Source organism: Haemaphysalis longicornis, unplaced genomic scaffold, assembly GCF_048455015.1.
Source record: "Haemaphysalis longicornis isolate Haplotype H1 unplaced genomic scaffold, Haemaphysalis longicornis Haplotype H1 scaffold_1, whole genome shotgun sequence".
In the NCBI taxonomy this organism is placed as follows: Eukaryota; Metazoa; Arthropoda; class Arachnida; order Ixodida; family Ixodidae; genus Haemaphysalis; species Haemaphysalis longicornis.
This window is the reverse complement of record NW_027526203.1, coordinates 386,549,573-386,565,176: the sequence shown is the minus strand read 5'-3', so window position 1 is coordinate 386,565,176 and position 15,604 is coordinate 386,549,573. Positions and strand designations below refer to the sequence as shown.

The window sequence follows — 15,604 nt, the reverse complement described above, 5'->3', positions numbered from 1 at the left end:
AGATTGCTGCCAAGTGTTGGTGCGGGGTGCTGCTTTGCTCATTTGAGGGCCTCGCGGAATGCGAAGCCGCCGAAGGGAGCCGGGGCATGAAGCCGCGCGTCGCTGCAGGGCAGAGCTGGTGGAGCTGAGCCCGGGCCTGGGCATCTCTGCCACCGGCGGCAGCAGCGACATCTCTCGGCGCTGACGACAAACGCCGCCCGCGCGGCCGCTATGCTGATTCACGGGGCACCGGAACGAGGAGGCTCATAAAATGTATCTAAACATAAATATTCGCCGAGAGAGGGGTGTTCGGAAGGGGGACCTTTATTTTTCCTGGGCGCCGAGCATAAAGGAAGGGAGAAGTGAAAACATTTATATTTCTCTATCGCGCGGGGAGAGAGAGGGCCCGGGAGAGGGCGGCTGTTTGTGTATGTAGTCCCTCTGTCGACGTACAGATATATAAACTGCGCTGTTAAGAAGAGGCCGGGTGGTTTTTAATCAGAAACGGTTCCGCCACGCCGCTGATCGGACTGCCGGCTCGCGCTCGTCTCGTAGTCAGTGCGCATTCGGCCGCCGGCCTACAGTCGTCTCCTGCTCGCGTGCCGGTGAGTGTTGGCGGGAGCTTTTCTTGGCAACCAAACTACGTAACAAAGTTTCCTTTTGTCAGTCACTTGGGGTGCTCCTCGTTTCACTTTTGAGTTGCGCTGACACACATGTATTTCGGCCACGAATTGGATCACCGGTACGTTTATGCGGCATCCCCAAGATGTCATTTTTATAATCCGTGTCCTCTTGCTGTGCAGACTGTTGGTTCCCATTATTTGTGTACCTATTATGAGTTGCGTCATTATGTGGATGGAGTTTAGAGCCATACTATTCTAACGGAAACATCCATGTAATGCGTGTCTCTTTGCTGCTCTCCTCAGCGCGTGGAGATTGAGCTGGACTTCTCTGGGCGTGGCGTTTTTCATACTGCGTCCACTTTGTGCCTTAGTGCTTCACCTGTTTCCTCCAATTTAGCTTGATTCACAGCACGAGCACGTGCTGCCGTATCTCAATTGGCTGTTTTAGCACGTATCTTATTGTTTGGGTAACCGTGAAAAATCAACAAGCGCCTTCAATGATTCTATGAGAAAGCGTGAAAGAGAAATGGTCGGCTACTCGAAGATACAAGCGGATGCGAGTCCGTGAATGCAACAAGTGAGCAGGCAGTCGGATCTGCAGCTTGCGTTCATCAGGCGGCAGCTCATTATGCCCTTTCCAGACGGTGCGTTAGGGAATTTGATTATTTCACTGGTAGCAAGGCTAACTAAACGTATGTATACCTTCAAAATACCATGCAAATCTAAGTAGGTTAACAGAACGGTTTTTAAACTGCGTCACTCAAGTGGAAATAACAGACTCCTACGTAGCGTGCACTTTTTTCAGCGCTGCGCCGTCGGAGTGTGTGGTACTTACGCAACCGCCGGCGAAAGGTGATAGCTGCTTATCGTTATTCATGAGACACGATGTTTAGTTGAACTTGTTAACTCATTTTGCTTACCCGAATATGTGGTTAATGGCAGCGCCGGCGCACTCCTGCCTGTGAAACGACTGCACTATCTCGTGGCAAGTGTGTTCCAGCGCAGCCAGTACCTCCGTCCCCGCTGTGGTAGCACATGCGATTTGTCAGGCTCATTATATCTTTTCCATGGACATCGCGATCATTGAGTGCATCCCACGTCGTGGAAGCTTTGCTCTAGTTTCCGTCAGATTACCAGCACGTGAGTGGGAAGCAGGTAGTCGCCGCTTACCAGCTGGGAGATAACCGCTGCGGCCAAGTTTTTTTCGGACCCATTCGCTAAATCTTCGGAGCAACCACGACTGGTATCGCCTATCCATGACCTCTTCTTTTAGAGACGGCTGGCAAACAAGATGCTGCCTTGCGGCAGCATCTTGCCCGGTCTTGACTGTCCAACTTGGCTGACAAGGTCATTCAGCAGTGCCCGTTGCAGCCGCTCGTCGTCATTCGTGCTGTTCACATAACTTTCATGGCCATGACCGCCACTGCTCTATCGCAGGGCAAGAGCAGCAGCCGTGGTCCCCTGCCTAGTATTGCACATATGACGGACGGGAGTAGAATTTAACACTCGTGGGGAGGGGGAGTACGACCTATCTTTTGTTTCATAACAACCACTTAGTAGTGGGGGCAGAAGAAAACGGTTGGAGGTAACTTTTAGCAGAGTAGACTGTCAGAGGGGAAGATTTTACAGCACAACGTAACGTAACTGATTGGCCATTTATCGCCGTCTCGCCACGGTCATTTCTGCATCATGTTCTCTCACGTCGGCACGCGAGCGTTTCCAGCGAGCGTTCAGCGATTGGTTAATGGCAACAGTGAACTGAACGGATGGTGCACTTCGAGTTGTGGAACCAACAGCGCAAACATAGGATGCGAGGGGGTGACAGGACCATACGTTGCCGTCTGAAGACAGGACAGCGACCGGTTCTGTCCTCCGATTTCAGCCCGCCTTTTCGCTGTGTACTCCACCAGTCGTTATTCGCTGCCAACTCGTTCAATTCGTTCCCACACTCCATTACCGGGCCAAATGCAGCTCCAGGCGCATTAAAAAAAAATTCATTTGTGGAGCATACCTTGACAGCGTTCACAGCGTCAGTATCACTGTTTTGCGGCCGATTTCTGAGGCGTTCTCTCAATCAGTGGCGCTCACTTGAGCGAGAGGTTTGTGTGGTTTGTGCAATATTCTTTCTTCAAACTGCATTTAAGTGTTATTTTAAAGCATCATTATAACAAATACCCACTTCTGGTGCGCTTAAGCTTCTAAAAGGTGCGACCTTCTCTAAAAAAAAATAATGAAATGCGACAAAAAGGCACTTGAGGGTGCACACCCTCGCTGATGGGCCTTGAAGCAAGCTTGTGGCCTGCTTGCTTCGGCACTGTCGCAGCGAAACCTACGCCTGGAAAAGACGAAGCCGATGTTTTATACCGCATGCAGGCTGCGCAGATTATATGCCTATTTCACAGCCTTGCACTCTGCGTGCGCGACCACTGGCAACGTGCGCTTGCAATATTGGTGCGCATCTGCTTTCCCATTTCGTGACCGAAAACAACTTTTAAACTCTCGTGACTGATCGGAATGGGTGAAAACGTGAAAGATTACGAGGTTGGCTGTACGTGATAAGCGCTAACCACATAGAGCGATTTGGGGAGCGACTAGCGACGAACTACTTTTCACCGCGGACCAAATCGCTCATCGAATCGATCGGTTATAAGGCTAGACTAGACTAGAATCGACTAGAAGGCCAACGATGAAATACGGAAAGAACAGTGGAGAATCCAAAACAGCCAAGGTAACCAAAAAAGAGGCAAGGCAGATAGAAACGGATAAATGGAGAAAAAATGGAAGCTAAAACGTCGTTAGAGATGTACAGGGCGGAGAAATTGTACATCAGAAAGAAAAATGTCTACGATAATTCCCGGGGAAGTGCTCTGCTTTTTGAGGCTTGAGCAGGTTGCTTGCGAACTAAGAGCTTTGTGGGGAAGTATTCAGAAAATGCTGGGGTATGCGTGGTCTGCGGAAAAGAAACAGAAACTATGCGGCACATAGTGTTAGATTGCGAGGGTATCCATCCAAATATACACGAGGGAAATATTCGGCTTCCAGAAGCCCTGGAATTTAAGGGTAGCACCGAGGAAGTTAGCTTTAAGGCTTTCGAGGCGAAGAAAAGAAGATTAGAATGCTGGTGGACGAAAAGCTCACCGGGGAATATTGCCTAGAACAGCTACCACCTGTAACAGAAAGGATAAGTATTTTGTGCCTAATAAGTTTTTTGTGTCCGCCCTAAGCAGAGCTAGTTTTCAACCAAGAGTATAAAACATAGGTATATTAGTCCTTTTTGGTAAGATGACACGTCATCACTCCGCTACAAAGTGGAAACCAATAGCAATCATCATCATCATCATAATTGGTTCTGGGTCACCAGAAAAAGTCGCTCACCTCCCGGCAGTGGCCTCAACGACTAGCCAATAGGACAGCCGCAAGGGACGCAACTTCCGGCTTAGGGAGAGAACGAGGAGAAGGGGCGAGCGGTGGCACAGTGCCTCCTAGAAAAGTACGACCCTCTGCTTACTGAAATACGTTTATTTCCCGTTTTTGTGACAAATGCACACATAAAAAAACCTTGAAGCCGTGTTTACTTCGATAATGGCATTGGGCCCTGTGCGGCAAAATTGGGATCGCGTTTCGAAGTAGCGCGCGCGATGGCATTCGCGATCGCTCTGATGTGGTTGCCTCAGCGAAGCCACTGGGACGAGCGATTGCGGATCCCCGTCGCATCGCCCGTCGCGTCGCTCGCAAGAATCGCTCTATGTGGGTAGCGCTATAGAGAAAACCCCCAAATGACATTGACCGCTCATTATCAAAGCGCGTGGTCGAACTGTTTCGTGGTGAACCTATTGGCGGTGAGCGGGACCACGGGCGGCGCTGTGCAGCGCGCCTCCGTGACGTCGGCTTAGGGATTCTAGCATTTGCCGTCTGCTTCAATCGGGCTTGCTCTCTTAGCTGTTTCTTTGCGCTCGTTTGACATTTGATGCTTGTCCGCACCAGATTTTGCGTATGCGCAACTTTTTATCGCAATAAAAGACTTGTCGCATACACTAACTCAGGGCGTCTTTTAAAGTATAGTTTTGGATACCGCTTAGGAAGAAACATTGCCGGCGTCGCCCATTCCTGGCGAAGCCGGTCCTGTGCGGAGCGCGAAGAGTCGGAGCTAGGCGTCGGCTTCTGTATTCAGCAATCTTTCGAACAAAGGAAACAGCGAAACCGACAACAGCGAAAGTGCAAGACGAAAAGAAATTCCATGCGTTATGGGCTGTCGGCTTTGGCTTAAGGCATTACGATTCCCGGTAACCGTATGTAAGGTAAAAAAGTTTTTGCAACCTTGCCGAACTCTCGAAAGTATTGTATCACATCATTTTACGTTGTCATGACATGAAAGTATGCCGACATGCCCTATGGAGCGCAAAAATGTAGGTTCAGTTCCGCATAACCTACTAACGCGTGCTGGTCTTAACCAGTATGGGGGCTTATTGAGAAAAACGAATAATAAGTACGGTAAAAATGCAGGGTCACTATGTTTGTTCAGACTTGGAGGGATATTTCTGTACACGTCTTAAAGCGATATTTTCCCACTATTTAGATATGTGTTATAGTAAAACTGCACTGAAGAGGAGGAAGCGGGAGATGAGCAAAAACTTTATTTCACAGTAAAATCGAGCTGGTTAGTGGGCGGGCTCCCCAGACCAGGACAAGAGAGTAAGAATAATTTTATTCAATTCATCGAACATCATCCCGAGTAGGCCAGGATTTGTTCTTTAAGCCTGAAGGGGTTGGAAAACAGTAAACAGCTGCTTGGGTATATTCATCTGTTTCCATTCTTGTTATACTGAAAACCGGCACGTATACTATTTATTGCGTTCGTTAGCGAGTATATCAAGCCTTCAACACTGTACGGTGGTTAAGATAGAAATTCGGGTCACCAAAGCCGCCCTCGAGTACTGTGAACAACGTTGTCTGCGCCGTCTCGCGGGGTGTAGCACAAATCTCCCCATTGCATTTGCATCTGAATAAACAACACACACTGGGGATATGCACGTTCTAGCACGCAGCCATAACGAAAGCCAATTTGTGAAGAAAGTACTTATGTCTTACAGCCTAAAGAAAATATCCGCACGAATTTTGTGAGGCTCCCAAACATCCCCAAACCTCCAAGTAAGGCGTTCGTGACGCTGCAGAAAAATTAACGCGTTGAGCACAGAAAAAATATTCATCCAATACAAGTCAACTACAATAACAGATATAGAAGACAGCCAGTTTATTTCCTGCTGTGCGATGCCCGTGTAGGGGCCCGCTGCTTGGTGCGTAGCATTAAACTGTTGAGTCTTCATAGGAGCACCTCAAAAACTGTAGGGAAGCCTACGAATTTCGAATACTTATCGAGGAGCTCTGAGCAGCGAAGCTTGCAAACAAGCTAGAAAGGACGAGTTACACACGATCATCTGACCGATGCTCTGAAGACATTTGGTCTCTCGCTCCTCGTGTGCTGCGAACTTGAGCGGGATACCGCTTGAAATTATTTAGAGGTGTCAGAAGCTGGCAAAATACCTGAATTACTGGAAATACGCTTGTTAATGCACTATAGCATCAAAGTGGGCGGGTTCTAGCACAGGCACTGCTGCCCCTCACAAGCAGACGACAGCGGCGCGAGTCCCTAAGCCGACGTCCTAGCCAGGGGGCGCCACTCAAACGTCTCACCGCCAATAATGTCATTTCCTTTTTCCGTTCAGTTATACGGTTCGGTTTCGGCATGTGAAAAGCTGTTGGGGGTCGGTGCCCGTACCGGCAAAAATACCGATTCGGTTTGTGTTTTTGTTTTCATTTTTCATTACGTTTCTGGTTGATCTAATGGGGAAAAAGGCAAACTTCTCCGCACCATCAAGCATGAGGCATACGCGCCTGCCATATTGGCCAAGAAATGATCAAGGTTCCGCGCATCCTCGCGTGTTAGGCGGCTGAGTCAGTCGCTCCATTTTCGCATTCCATCTCTCGGCGGATTCTTCGGTGACACGTCAGCTGTCATTTTTGACAGTATATGTCAAGTATTTCGCAAGATATTTTTTCATCCGAAAAGAACAACCTCGTAAATTGCATCGCGATTGTATCGTGAAACAGGCACTTACGCCTGTTTCAGTGAATTTTCGAGGAGCTCTAGAACTTTCCAATGAACATCAGTCCAGGGTCCCATTGCCTTTAGCCACTCGGCGGGCTGGAACGAGGAAAGCAGAGCTGTAGGTTTTGCTTTCGCCGGTTGGAGCTGCACAGCGCTGACTACCAAGAGGAAAATGTGGGGTGGGTTAGGGACGGGTGCGAAGCCCGGAGGGTTTACAAACTCCTATGTAGAACGGTGCCGTGGGGTGAGCACCACAGCGCCACCGTATCGGGGGGGGGGGGGGGGGGTGGCAATTGTGAACATGTGTCGGAAGAAGGGAAAGGAAGTAGTCTTGTGTTGACGCCGGTCAACACCAGCCTGGAGAGAGCTATATGATGGCGGGATAAGGGGTGGGTGTCAGTGTTGCGTCGTCTGTCGTGGACAGCTCTCCCATGACCCTGCCGGTCAGTTCTCGGGCATGCGAATGGGTGCGCTCATTCTCACGTAGAGAGGACGATTCACACCTTCGGAAGCACGGGGAAAGAATGTGGGGAATCTGCGCTGACGGGAAGAGCGGAAGCTCGTGCGCTGGCCAGTGCGACTGCCTCTCCTCTGCCTGGCCACTGGCGGTGAAGGGGAGTGTACTTGCAACACGAAAGGTGTCCGTGTTGTCAACTACAACTAAACGCACAGCACTCCTATAAGGATACTGGGCCGGGTCGGTGTACAGAACCGAGTCGTCCGAGGTGCCGTCGCCAAATACGTGCGCCCGGGTGTGAGCCCGTTTCGGGGAACGGGTGCGACCTGAACTGCAGCACTGGATGCCCGATGCGCTGGGCATCGAGTAGCTTCGTGGTGAGGCGTAACTGAGGTAAGCTCTGGATGTTTGCATCATGAGGAAGCTCCAGAGCCTCCTTGATGGCCGTCCTGAGCAGGATGTCTGTCGGGCGGATTGGGTGAGGATGGGGTAGTGGTGCGGAAGATAGGCGAGGCGACTGATGGCGGTAAGGGCATGAAAACTCCACATGACGTCATTTCTACGGAGGTTTCTGCGGCGTTTGGTGACGCGATGGATCATGGGCGGGATTTGGGCAACTTGCTGACGTAGGAGGTGAATAAAGCGCTAGACACATGTACGATGGGCGCACGCGATTCGCATGCGACTGATCGTTACGACTTATTGTTAGGACCGGTTTTGGCGGATCCTAACAATAAGTCGTAGCGATCAGTCGCATGCGAATCGCGTGCGCTCGTCGTACATGTGTCTAGCGCTTGAGGGAGAGGTTCCTCCGTGCGATTTTACACAATCGCGTGATAAATAACTAATTTCTGTCAAAACCGGTATCACAGCTGTGTCGAGATATTGCATCACAGCTTCGCTAGATGTGCTCGCACCACAGCCCATTGTATCAGAACTTCACCACCGTTTACCAGTAAGCCTTAATTGCGCTCCCAAGAAAAGAGAAGGCAGCGATGAAGATTGACGACAAGGTGGCCGTCGTCATTGTCAAATTGCCCTGACGGAGATGTTCAGTCGTAGTTGCGAGCATTCAGCTAAAGAAAAATAAAAGCCCAGAAAACGCGTGAGGTTATCGCAGCTTCAGGCATTTCTCATTGCGCTTTTCGTTTCCGCGGTCCAGCGTTTCTTCATCGAAGACTGGTGTCTTTTAGATGCGACTGCATCTCATTCACTCACCTTGTCCCTCCATACGGCGTTGTCCGCACCTCCCCCTACACTATAAAAAAATAATAGTTAGCGGCGCCCGGTTTCGATCCCACGACCCTGTGGGCGGAACGCGAGGTACATGGTGCTCTCTCCAATGCGCCACAAAACCGAGACAGAATCAAATGCTACGAACGCGCCTTATATCCTTGACTCATCCAAACTACGTCAAGATGCTACTGATACAACGCATGATGGGGCAATGATTAACACTTGCAATAAAAGAAAAGAAGCTCCCACTTACAGCAACAATGATGGAGTAAAGGTCGTTGCGACAGCGAAGCCCCAAGCATACCACTTAGAGAGATTGACCAAGATTGGCCAATAAAACCTAATAATCATAAAACATAATAATCATACGCGTTCCCGACACGTTTCACGCGATTTCAGAATCAATTCATCGGAAACACTAAGTGAACCCCACGATGCGTCGCATCTACACAGGGTTCCCCTCGCGGGGAGGTGGGCGCAATTTTTTTTATTTCCTTTTGAGCGCATACCAAATGAGCGGGTTGGCCTTGATCCGAGGTTTTCGAATGTCTAATAAATTCTGTGATAGTAATGATGGCCTATAGATGTGTGTGGGTAAGCCAAAGTGGATTTTAAACTTTATTGCATTGTAACTTAAACACTAAGAACATAAAGAGGCCGGTAATAAATTGGGTGAGGTAACATTCGAAGGTGTGAGCCGGAAAGTCTACCTGTGGGAACTGCAGTACTGTCCGCGGCCGATATCACTCCACGAATCGCATGTGCATGACAGTTGGCGCAAAACGAGAGGTATATCAAAGCCCTCTGACGGGCTAGTTGGTCTGACATATAGGGAATAAAGTTGCGCTAAAACACGGGACAACAGAAGACACACCACGCAGCGCAGGTGGGGTGTAATGTGGTATGGCTTCTTCTGTCGTCCCGTCTTTTAGCGCAATTTTATTCACGAGAGGTATGTTTAAAGGGGCAGCCTAAATCCAAGTGTATTAAATGAAGGCACAAAAATTGGTTCATCGTAATGAGTTCTATTGATAAACTTATTGCTGGGTGATTTGGTGAATATTTGAGTGCATGATTTAAGCGCTAAGAAAGAAAGACGCACGAAAGACGACACGACATGCAAGCGCCTACAGTACAGTCGCCTTTCTTGTGTCCGTCTTTTTTAGCGCTTAAATCATGTCTTCAAGATGGTTAGTGCTGCCGGGCAGGCGGTAAGATGGTCACGTGTTCTGGCTTGGCTGGATGTCTGAAGTCCCGACTTCCTGATTTCTTTACGTACGAATGAGGGCTGAGGACGGATGCAATTGTCCCGTGAAGGCGCCCATAATTGTTCTTCTTCCATAGGAGCCAGCACACAGGAGGTAATCATCAGAATCTACCCGCCAGATGACGTTCAACTTCATTGCACTATGGGTGGCGATAAAAGTACCTCAAAGGATAAAATGCTGCATGGCATTTTGTTACACCACACGGCAAAATTTTCCATTTGAATTTCCAGCGCTTCTTCTTTATCCAACGTTCAGTACATGGAACACTGCTTAATGTCACAAATAAGCAATGTTTCGTTTCAAAATAGGTACAAGCCCCGTACTTCCGATGCGATGCTGTAGGTTAATTCAACGTGTTATGCCCCGCCCCGCCTGTAAACCGACGTAAAAGATACCAAATCGCCGTTACATCCCAGAGGAATGGCACAATTAAGCTAAAGGCACATTTTACACTAAAAAAAATCGCGAGTCTCGGGGAAAAAATGCGATATTGCTGGGTCTCGAACCCAGGGCGTTCGTTCTAACAACCACGATTCCACGCCCCGGCTACTAAGGCGTTATTTCGGCAGTTGCGTAAAATAACACAAGGAGAAATCTAATCGAACCAGTAGATGGCGCTGGGTGAGCACAGGAAGTGCCTCGTTTGTACCAGCAGGGGAACGGAATCTCGCCACCCATAAAGATCTCTTCGTCTAACTCCATTGCTTCGCTTTCATCTCCATTCAACACCGAGGCTAACGAAGATTTCATTTGGCTTGTCCAGGCGGAGGGGTAGTGGGGTGCAGTTGAGTGTGTCTGCCTGTGAGTGTGTGTCCCGTGTGAGTCAAGTAATCACAACAACACGGCTACACGAATGATATCGCAGACTGCCTCACTTCATAGGGGTCAGCCATGCAAGCCAAATTACTTTGACGGTTGCCGATATATCTGATCACGTGAGAATGTCGACTGGTGAACACACTGTGGAAACGATATACGCGCAACAATGAGCCCCCTTAAAAAATGGAAGTCAAACAAAATTTGTTAAGGTCGTAGTGCGACGGGCTTGTTTCTGACTCAGCGTCTGAAACCTGCCTTTCTCTTCCTCTATCGTCGTCCGTCGGGGTGTGAGGTTACGAAGCCGTACAAACTGGCCCAACTTTTAGCATTGCTGGAAAGGATCCATCTCCAAATCCTCATATACCCTCGCTGTAGGCAAGAGCTCGTAGGCCCTCTCACTACCAAGGCGCTCTTTCTGCTCGCTTAGTCGCATTAGGACGGGGTCACTGTACCGCTCCGTGCTGAACTATAGGAGTTCCATTGTGCAGACCGCTCCTAGAGAGGGGGTCCGGTAGGAGCATACTTCGCGCATTAAGGAAGCCATGGACTCTTTCGAAATTTTAACGCGAAACCATTAGTCTTGAAAAAAAAAAAAAAGAATTCGACGAATTTCGCGCTGGGTGGGATTCCAAACAAGGTCGCCCGTAATGCGAGAAAAACACAGAGCCCACAGCCCCTGGACCACTACAGCTCGATAAATCTAGCTGGCTAAAGGTGAGCCTAGCGAATGGGTTACAAGCCTTAGACTTGAACGCGGGCGGTGGACACATGTACTGACTACAACAGGCGTTGTGCGTGTATGGTAATTAGACAAGAAGCATTTAGGTGAGCAGCGATTCACGCATCCGTTAATAGCCCGAAGGAAGGGCGGTAATAAGGACGATTGCCCAAGCCTCTCTGACATAGTAACCGAAGGGGAAGAAAACGGCGCAAAGGGGAAAGTATTATGATGAAAATGAAAAGACATGCGTACCTGTGGACATGTGCCGCATTAGGCTAGAGCGCTGCACGGGCCTGGTTTTAAGGCCCGAACCAGGCCTGAGCCCGCTTTATAAATCCCGAGCTCAACCCGGGCTCGTAACACTTAGCCCGGGCCCGGGCTGGCCCCATTTATTTCTATGCCTAGGGTGGGCCCGCCTGCGCGTGACCAGGCCCGGGCTTGGACACTGAAGGAAATTTGTTTATTATATTTGGTTGAGTGCACTTCGTATAGCTACAGTCGGCAATCAGGCGGGGCATCTAGTTTGTACAGCGATCATGACCGAAATGCGAAAATTCAGGGTTAAGTAGTGCACGTACTTTAGCTACCACTGCCTGCAGTTCACGTCACATCGGCGTAATAACAGCTTGTGTTCTTACAGCAGAGCCACTATCATCTTTGTTGACCAGATTCTTGGCGACATCACGTAGTAGTTGTCTCGGGCACAAGTTGGTATGCTGAAATTGAAATCCACGAGTACTGTACGCGCATTGAAACGTTTTGCCCGCAGTATTTGCTCAGCGATGCTGTCTTTCTAGCACGCGAGTTCGATTCCCGGCCACGGCAGCCGCATCTATATGGGTGCGACATGTAAAGCACGCGTGTAAAGTCATAAAAAAATGAAATGCGAACACGAAAAGATGAAGCAGAACACGCAAAATTGAAAAAACTAATACTGTTCCTGTAGGTCCAATAATGGCGCGCTAGAGGTATCTTTGGAAAGCCACATTTCCCAACTTCGTTAATTTAATTAAGCCACGCGTCAATTTGACTTGAATGGAAAGAAATTGTGCCATTTGTGTGTTGTCGTTCATGTTTTAGGGATCGCGTTTCATTTGTCCATGACTGTATGTAGGCATAGCTCCAGAGCTCCAGGTTGCCTGAATCAATCCGTTCCCCGTTACGGTGTTCTTTGTAATCGTATCTTGTATCATACCTAGAAAAAAAGAACGTTTTTATATCTATGCGTAAACGAAGCGCGTGAAAGTAAAGTGAGAACATCCTTTTTATACCTCTTTTCAACACTTCACTTCAGAAATCTAACGACCACATAAATTTTTGGAGAAGCTCTCGATTACGAAATGCTGCCGCAAGGTAAAAGAACGATTGACGTTATACATGACAAGCAGAAACCAACAGCTGATCAAACGTAAATCCTACATATTCTTCCTTCGGCACAAAAAGTTCTATATAATTAGGTGTCACACCGTTCTTCAGGTTCGCTCAGATTAGAGGTTCCTCCCTTTTCATGGAATGAATATAAAATAACACGCTGTGACAAAAATACTGCACTTAGATACTCTGCAACAAAAACTCGACAAAGGTCAGTAAAGGGCGCAAATCTGCATGCTCTTGTGTGAAAACAGTAGGCGTTGCCCAGGTTCTTTGGCTTCAAGCAGGTTCTCCTCTCTTGTAATACATATCCAGCTGCACTAAAATTGCTTTCGCTGCTTGCAGTCGTGGAGGAGGTGCAGCCAACCTTTTTAGAGAGAGAGAGAGAGAGAGAGAGAGAGAGAGAGAGAGAGAGAGAGAGAGAGAGAGAGAGAGAGAGAGAGAGAGAGAGAGAGAGAGAGAGAGAGAGAGAGAGAGAGAGGTTTTGGTGAGCCTTTAAAGGCCTCTTGAAGGGCGCGGTGGACGTGCCGTCGCGCTGAGCAGGCGTGGGGTGGAGGTGGGGGACGACTCACGGCACAAAAAGCACGCACCACCGAGAGATTCTTGAATCCAAACCATCCCAACTAGGCACCCGCGCGCTCGTGACGCCTCCGGGCCTCGGGACGGCGAAATGCGACGTAACGATTTCAAGCAGATCGGATTTGCATCGGGTCACACCAGGGGACATTTATAAAGCTTTCTCCGCTAATGATAACCTTTCTTCTTACATCATGTATCTGGGTGCAAATGTTCGTCTGGACTTTCGTGACCACACTGCTCGTAGATCATTATCAAGCTTACAGGATTCAATTCTAATTTCCCGATTTCCTTACGGGATTCAGTTTTCGTTAACGCGGCTGTGATTTTATTTTGAATAGATGTAAAAGTAAAGAAAATTTTTTGCCATAATATGGCTCAGCCAACTGTGGTTTTGCTCTTTTAATAAACTGATTCCTCGTGCTCCTCCTGTTCTAGCACACAAATTTAAACTATTTTTTGGCTGACAAACCGTAGAGTTCGCTTGTCAGGTGTTAAACGAGGTAAATGAATGCAAGAACGCAGAAATTACGTATTTGCGTGACAGTGCATTTCCAATGTACCTACTGCCATTTACTTGGACTCTAATGAGGACATAAAAATTGTGGTATATGACAAGTGCTAGAAATTCGTCTACAACATGTTCGTCTCCAAGACATGCGGGCAAACCCAACCAGCCCAGCAGAGTAAGTCAAGCCTTAAATTTACAGGTCGGTTTGTTTTAGCCAATAAATTTATCGAACACTGGGGTTTTTTACATCAGGTTTGCCCCTATAGAGCAGAAATACCGAAAGCTGGAATCCTGTCGCGAATGCAGTTACTTATTCAGCTGTGACAAGTCGCGCGTTTTGTCTGTTTTTCAGGTCCCTTTGCATGAAGTCATCGGTGGAAACGCAAGCGCTGGAGCATGCGGGAGCCTGCAGCTCTGATTTTTTCTACAAACCGGGTTGCCTCGTCCCGGTCCCTGAAAATGTCCAGCCCCGCTTCCTGCCGTCGGCGCCAGGAGGAGCGGGCTCCATCTCCTACCCCTCCAGCTCGTACTACGGGCCTGAAGGGGGCACGCTGTCCGACATCGGCTGCTTAGGTGCGGCCGAAGGGGCCATGAAGCCTCCGTACTCGTACATCGCTCTCATCACGATGGCCATCCGCAGCGCTCCGGAGCAGAAGATCACATTGAATGGCATCTACAAGTTCATCATGGACAGGTTTCCATTCTACCACCACAACAAGCAGGGATGGCAGAACTCCATCCGGCATAACCTGTCCCTCAATGACTGCTTTGTGAAACTTCCCCGCGAGAAAGGGAAACCGGGCAAAGGTCACTACTGGACGCTGGGCGCCAACTGCGAGTCCATGTTCGAGAACGGTAACTTCAGGCGCAGGAAACGCAGGAAGAAGCAGCCTTCGGTGGAGGTAGAGCGCCCTAACGCTCCTGTCGAGCACGACAGGGTTTCGACCTCGGCCGGACTGCCGTGCATCGATTTCGGGCTTCCCGCGGAATACTCTGAAGCGCTGGCGCTTCCCTCGAATCGACACGAGACAGCCGAGCTGCCGGTGCAGAAGGGTCCGACTTTCAACTGCTCGCCGCCGGCAGCGGTTGGCGCCGGAAGCAATCCTGACGGCCATTTCAACAGTTCTTTCACCATCGAGAGCATCATGAAGCGGCCGGCCACAACTTGCCGAACCGATTCCCCACCTCTGCGATATCCACTGTTCGGAGCAGCTGCTGGCGAAGGCGTGTTGTTCGGCCATTTGCCTCCATTCGCGCTGCCAGTGTATTTGGCCAGAACTTGGTTAGGAACAGGCAATCTCACTCAAGACGGCGAGTTCTGGCCACCACTGAGTAGGTACGAAGCCCTGATGAGCTACAAACTCCCCTTCCTTTCGGCGGAGTCCAAGGCGGCCTGTGATACTTTCCCCCCGCTATTGAAGTTCGGGGAAAGAACTTACCTGCCTTAATTAACATACGGCGTTTCTTCTGTCGTAATCACTCCCTTATCACTTATTTATAAGCTTTCTGAACGCACTTGTAAGTTCGCTATAAAGGCCAGTGATGTATGTACTAAAATAAAATTGTTGAGCGTGGGTTCTCAGTCTCATGCACACTGCCTGCCGTCTAATATGACCGTAAGTGTCGCCAGGGCTGAGCTATGGAACGCAACTGCTCCTCCTGATAGAGAGCTTCTTGTGCTCCTCCTTGCCTGTTCCCATCGGAAAATAGTGGCGAAGAAGCTGCACTGCTGTATCTGATTCCGTGCTCTTTTTTGAGGGGCAGGGATAACATACGGATTGTTGCTGTTCCTTAACTTTTCTATGTTTAATGATACTAAGTGTAAAGCATGGTTAAGCAAAACTGACATATCTTCCGAATAAACGCAACTACGCATAATGGCTCAGTCCAATTTCCAAGTAAGCATCGGAGTGTACATTATTATGACGCATGCTTGC

The 15,604-nt window shown here is 49.0% G+C and overlaps 1 protein-coding gene across 2 annotated transcripts; it reads left to right on the top strand.

The window, feature by feature from the left end:
* Positions 1 to 431: 431 nt before the first annotated feature.
* On the top strand, positions 432 to 15,244 carry LOC144172044 (forkhead box protein L1-like). Of its 2 annotated transcripts, none has more exons than XM_077701002.1 (2): positions 432 to 584; positions 14,020 to 15,244. In XM_077701002.1, exon 2 carries the CDS (start codon positions 14,030 to 14,032, stop codon positions 15,113 to 15,115), a length of 1,086 nt encoding a protein of 361 aa, XP_077557128.1. In that variant the 5' UTR covers positions 432 to 584; positions 14,020 to 14,029; the 3' UTR covers positions 15,116 to 15,244. The 2 variants fall into 2 exon arrangements, with proteins under 2 accessions (XP_077557128.1, XP_077557127.1); XM_077701001.1 differs by lacking the exon at positions 432 to 584 and adding an exon at positions 591 to 721.
* Positions 15,245 to 15,604: the final 360 nt, after the last annotated feature.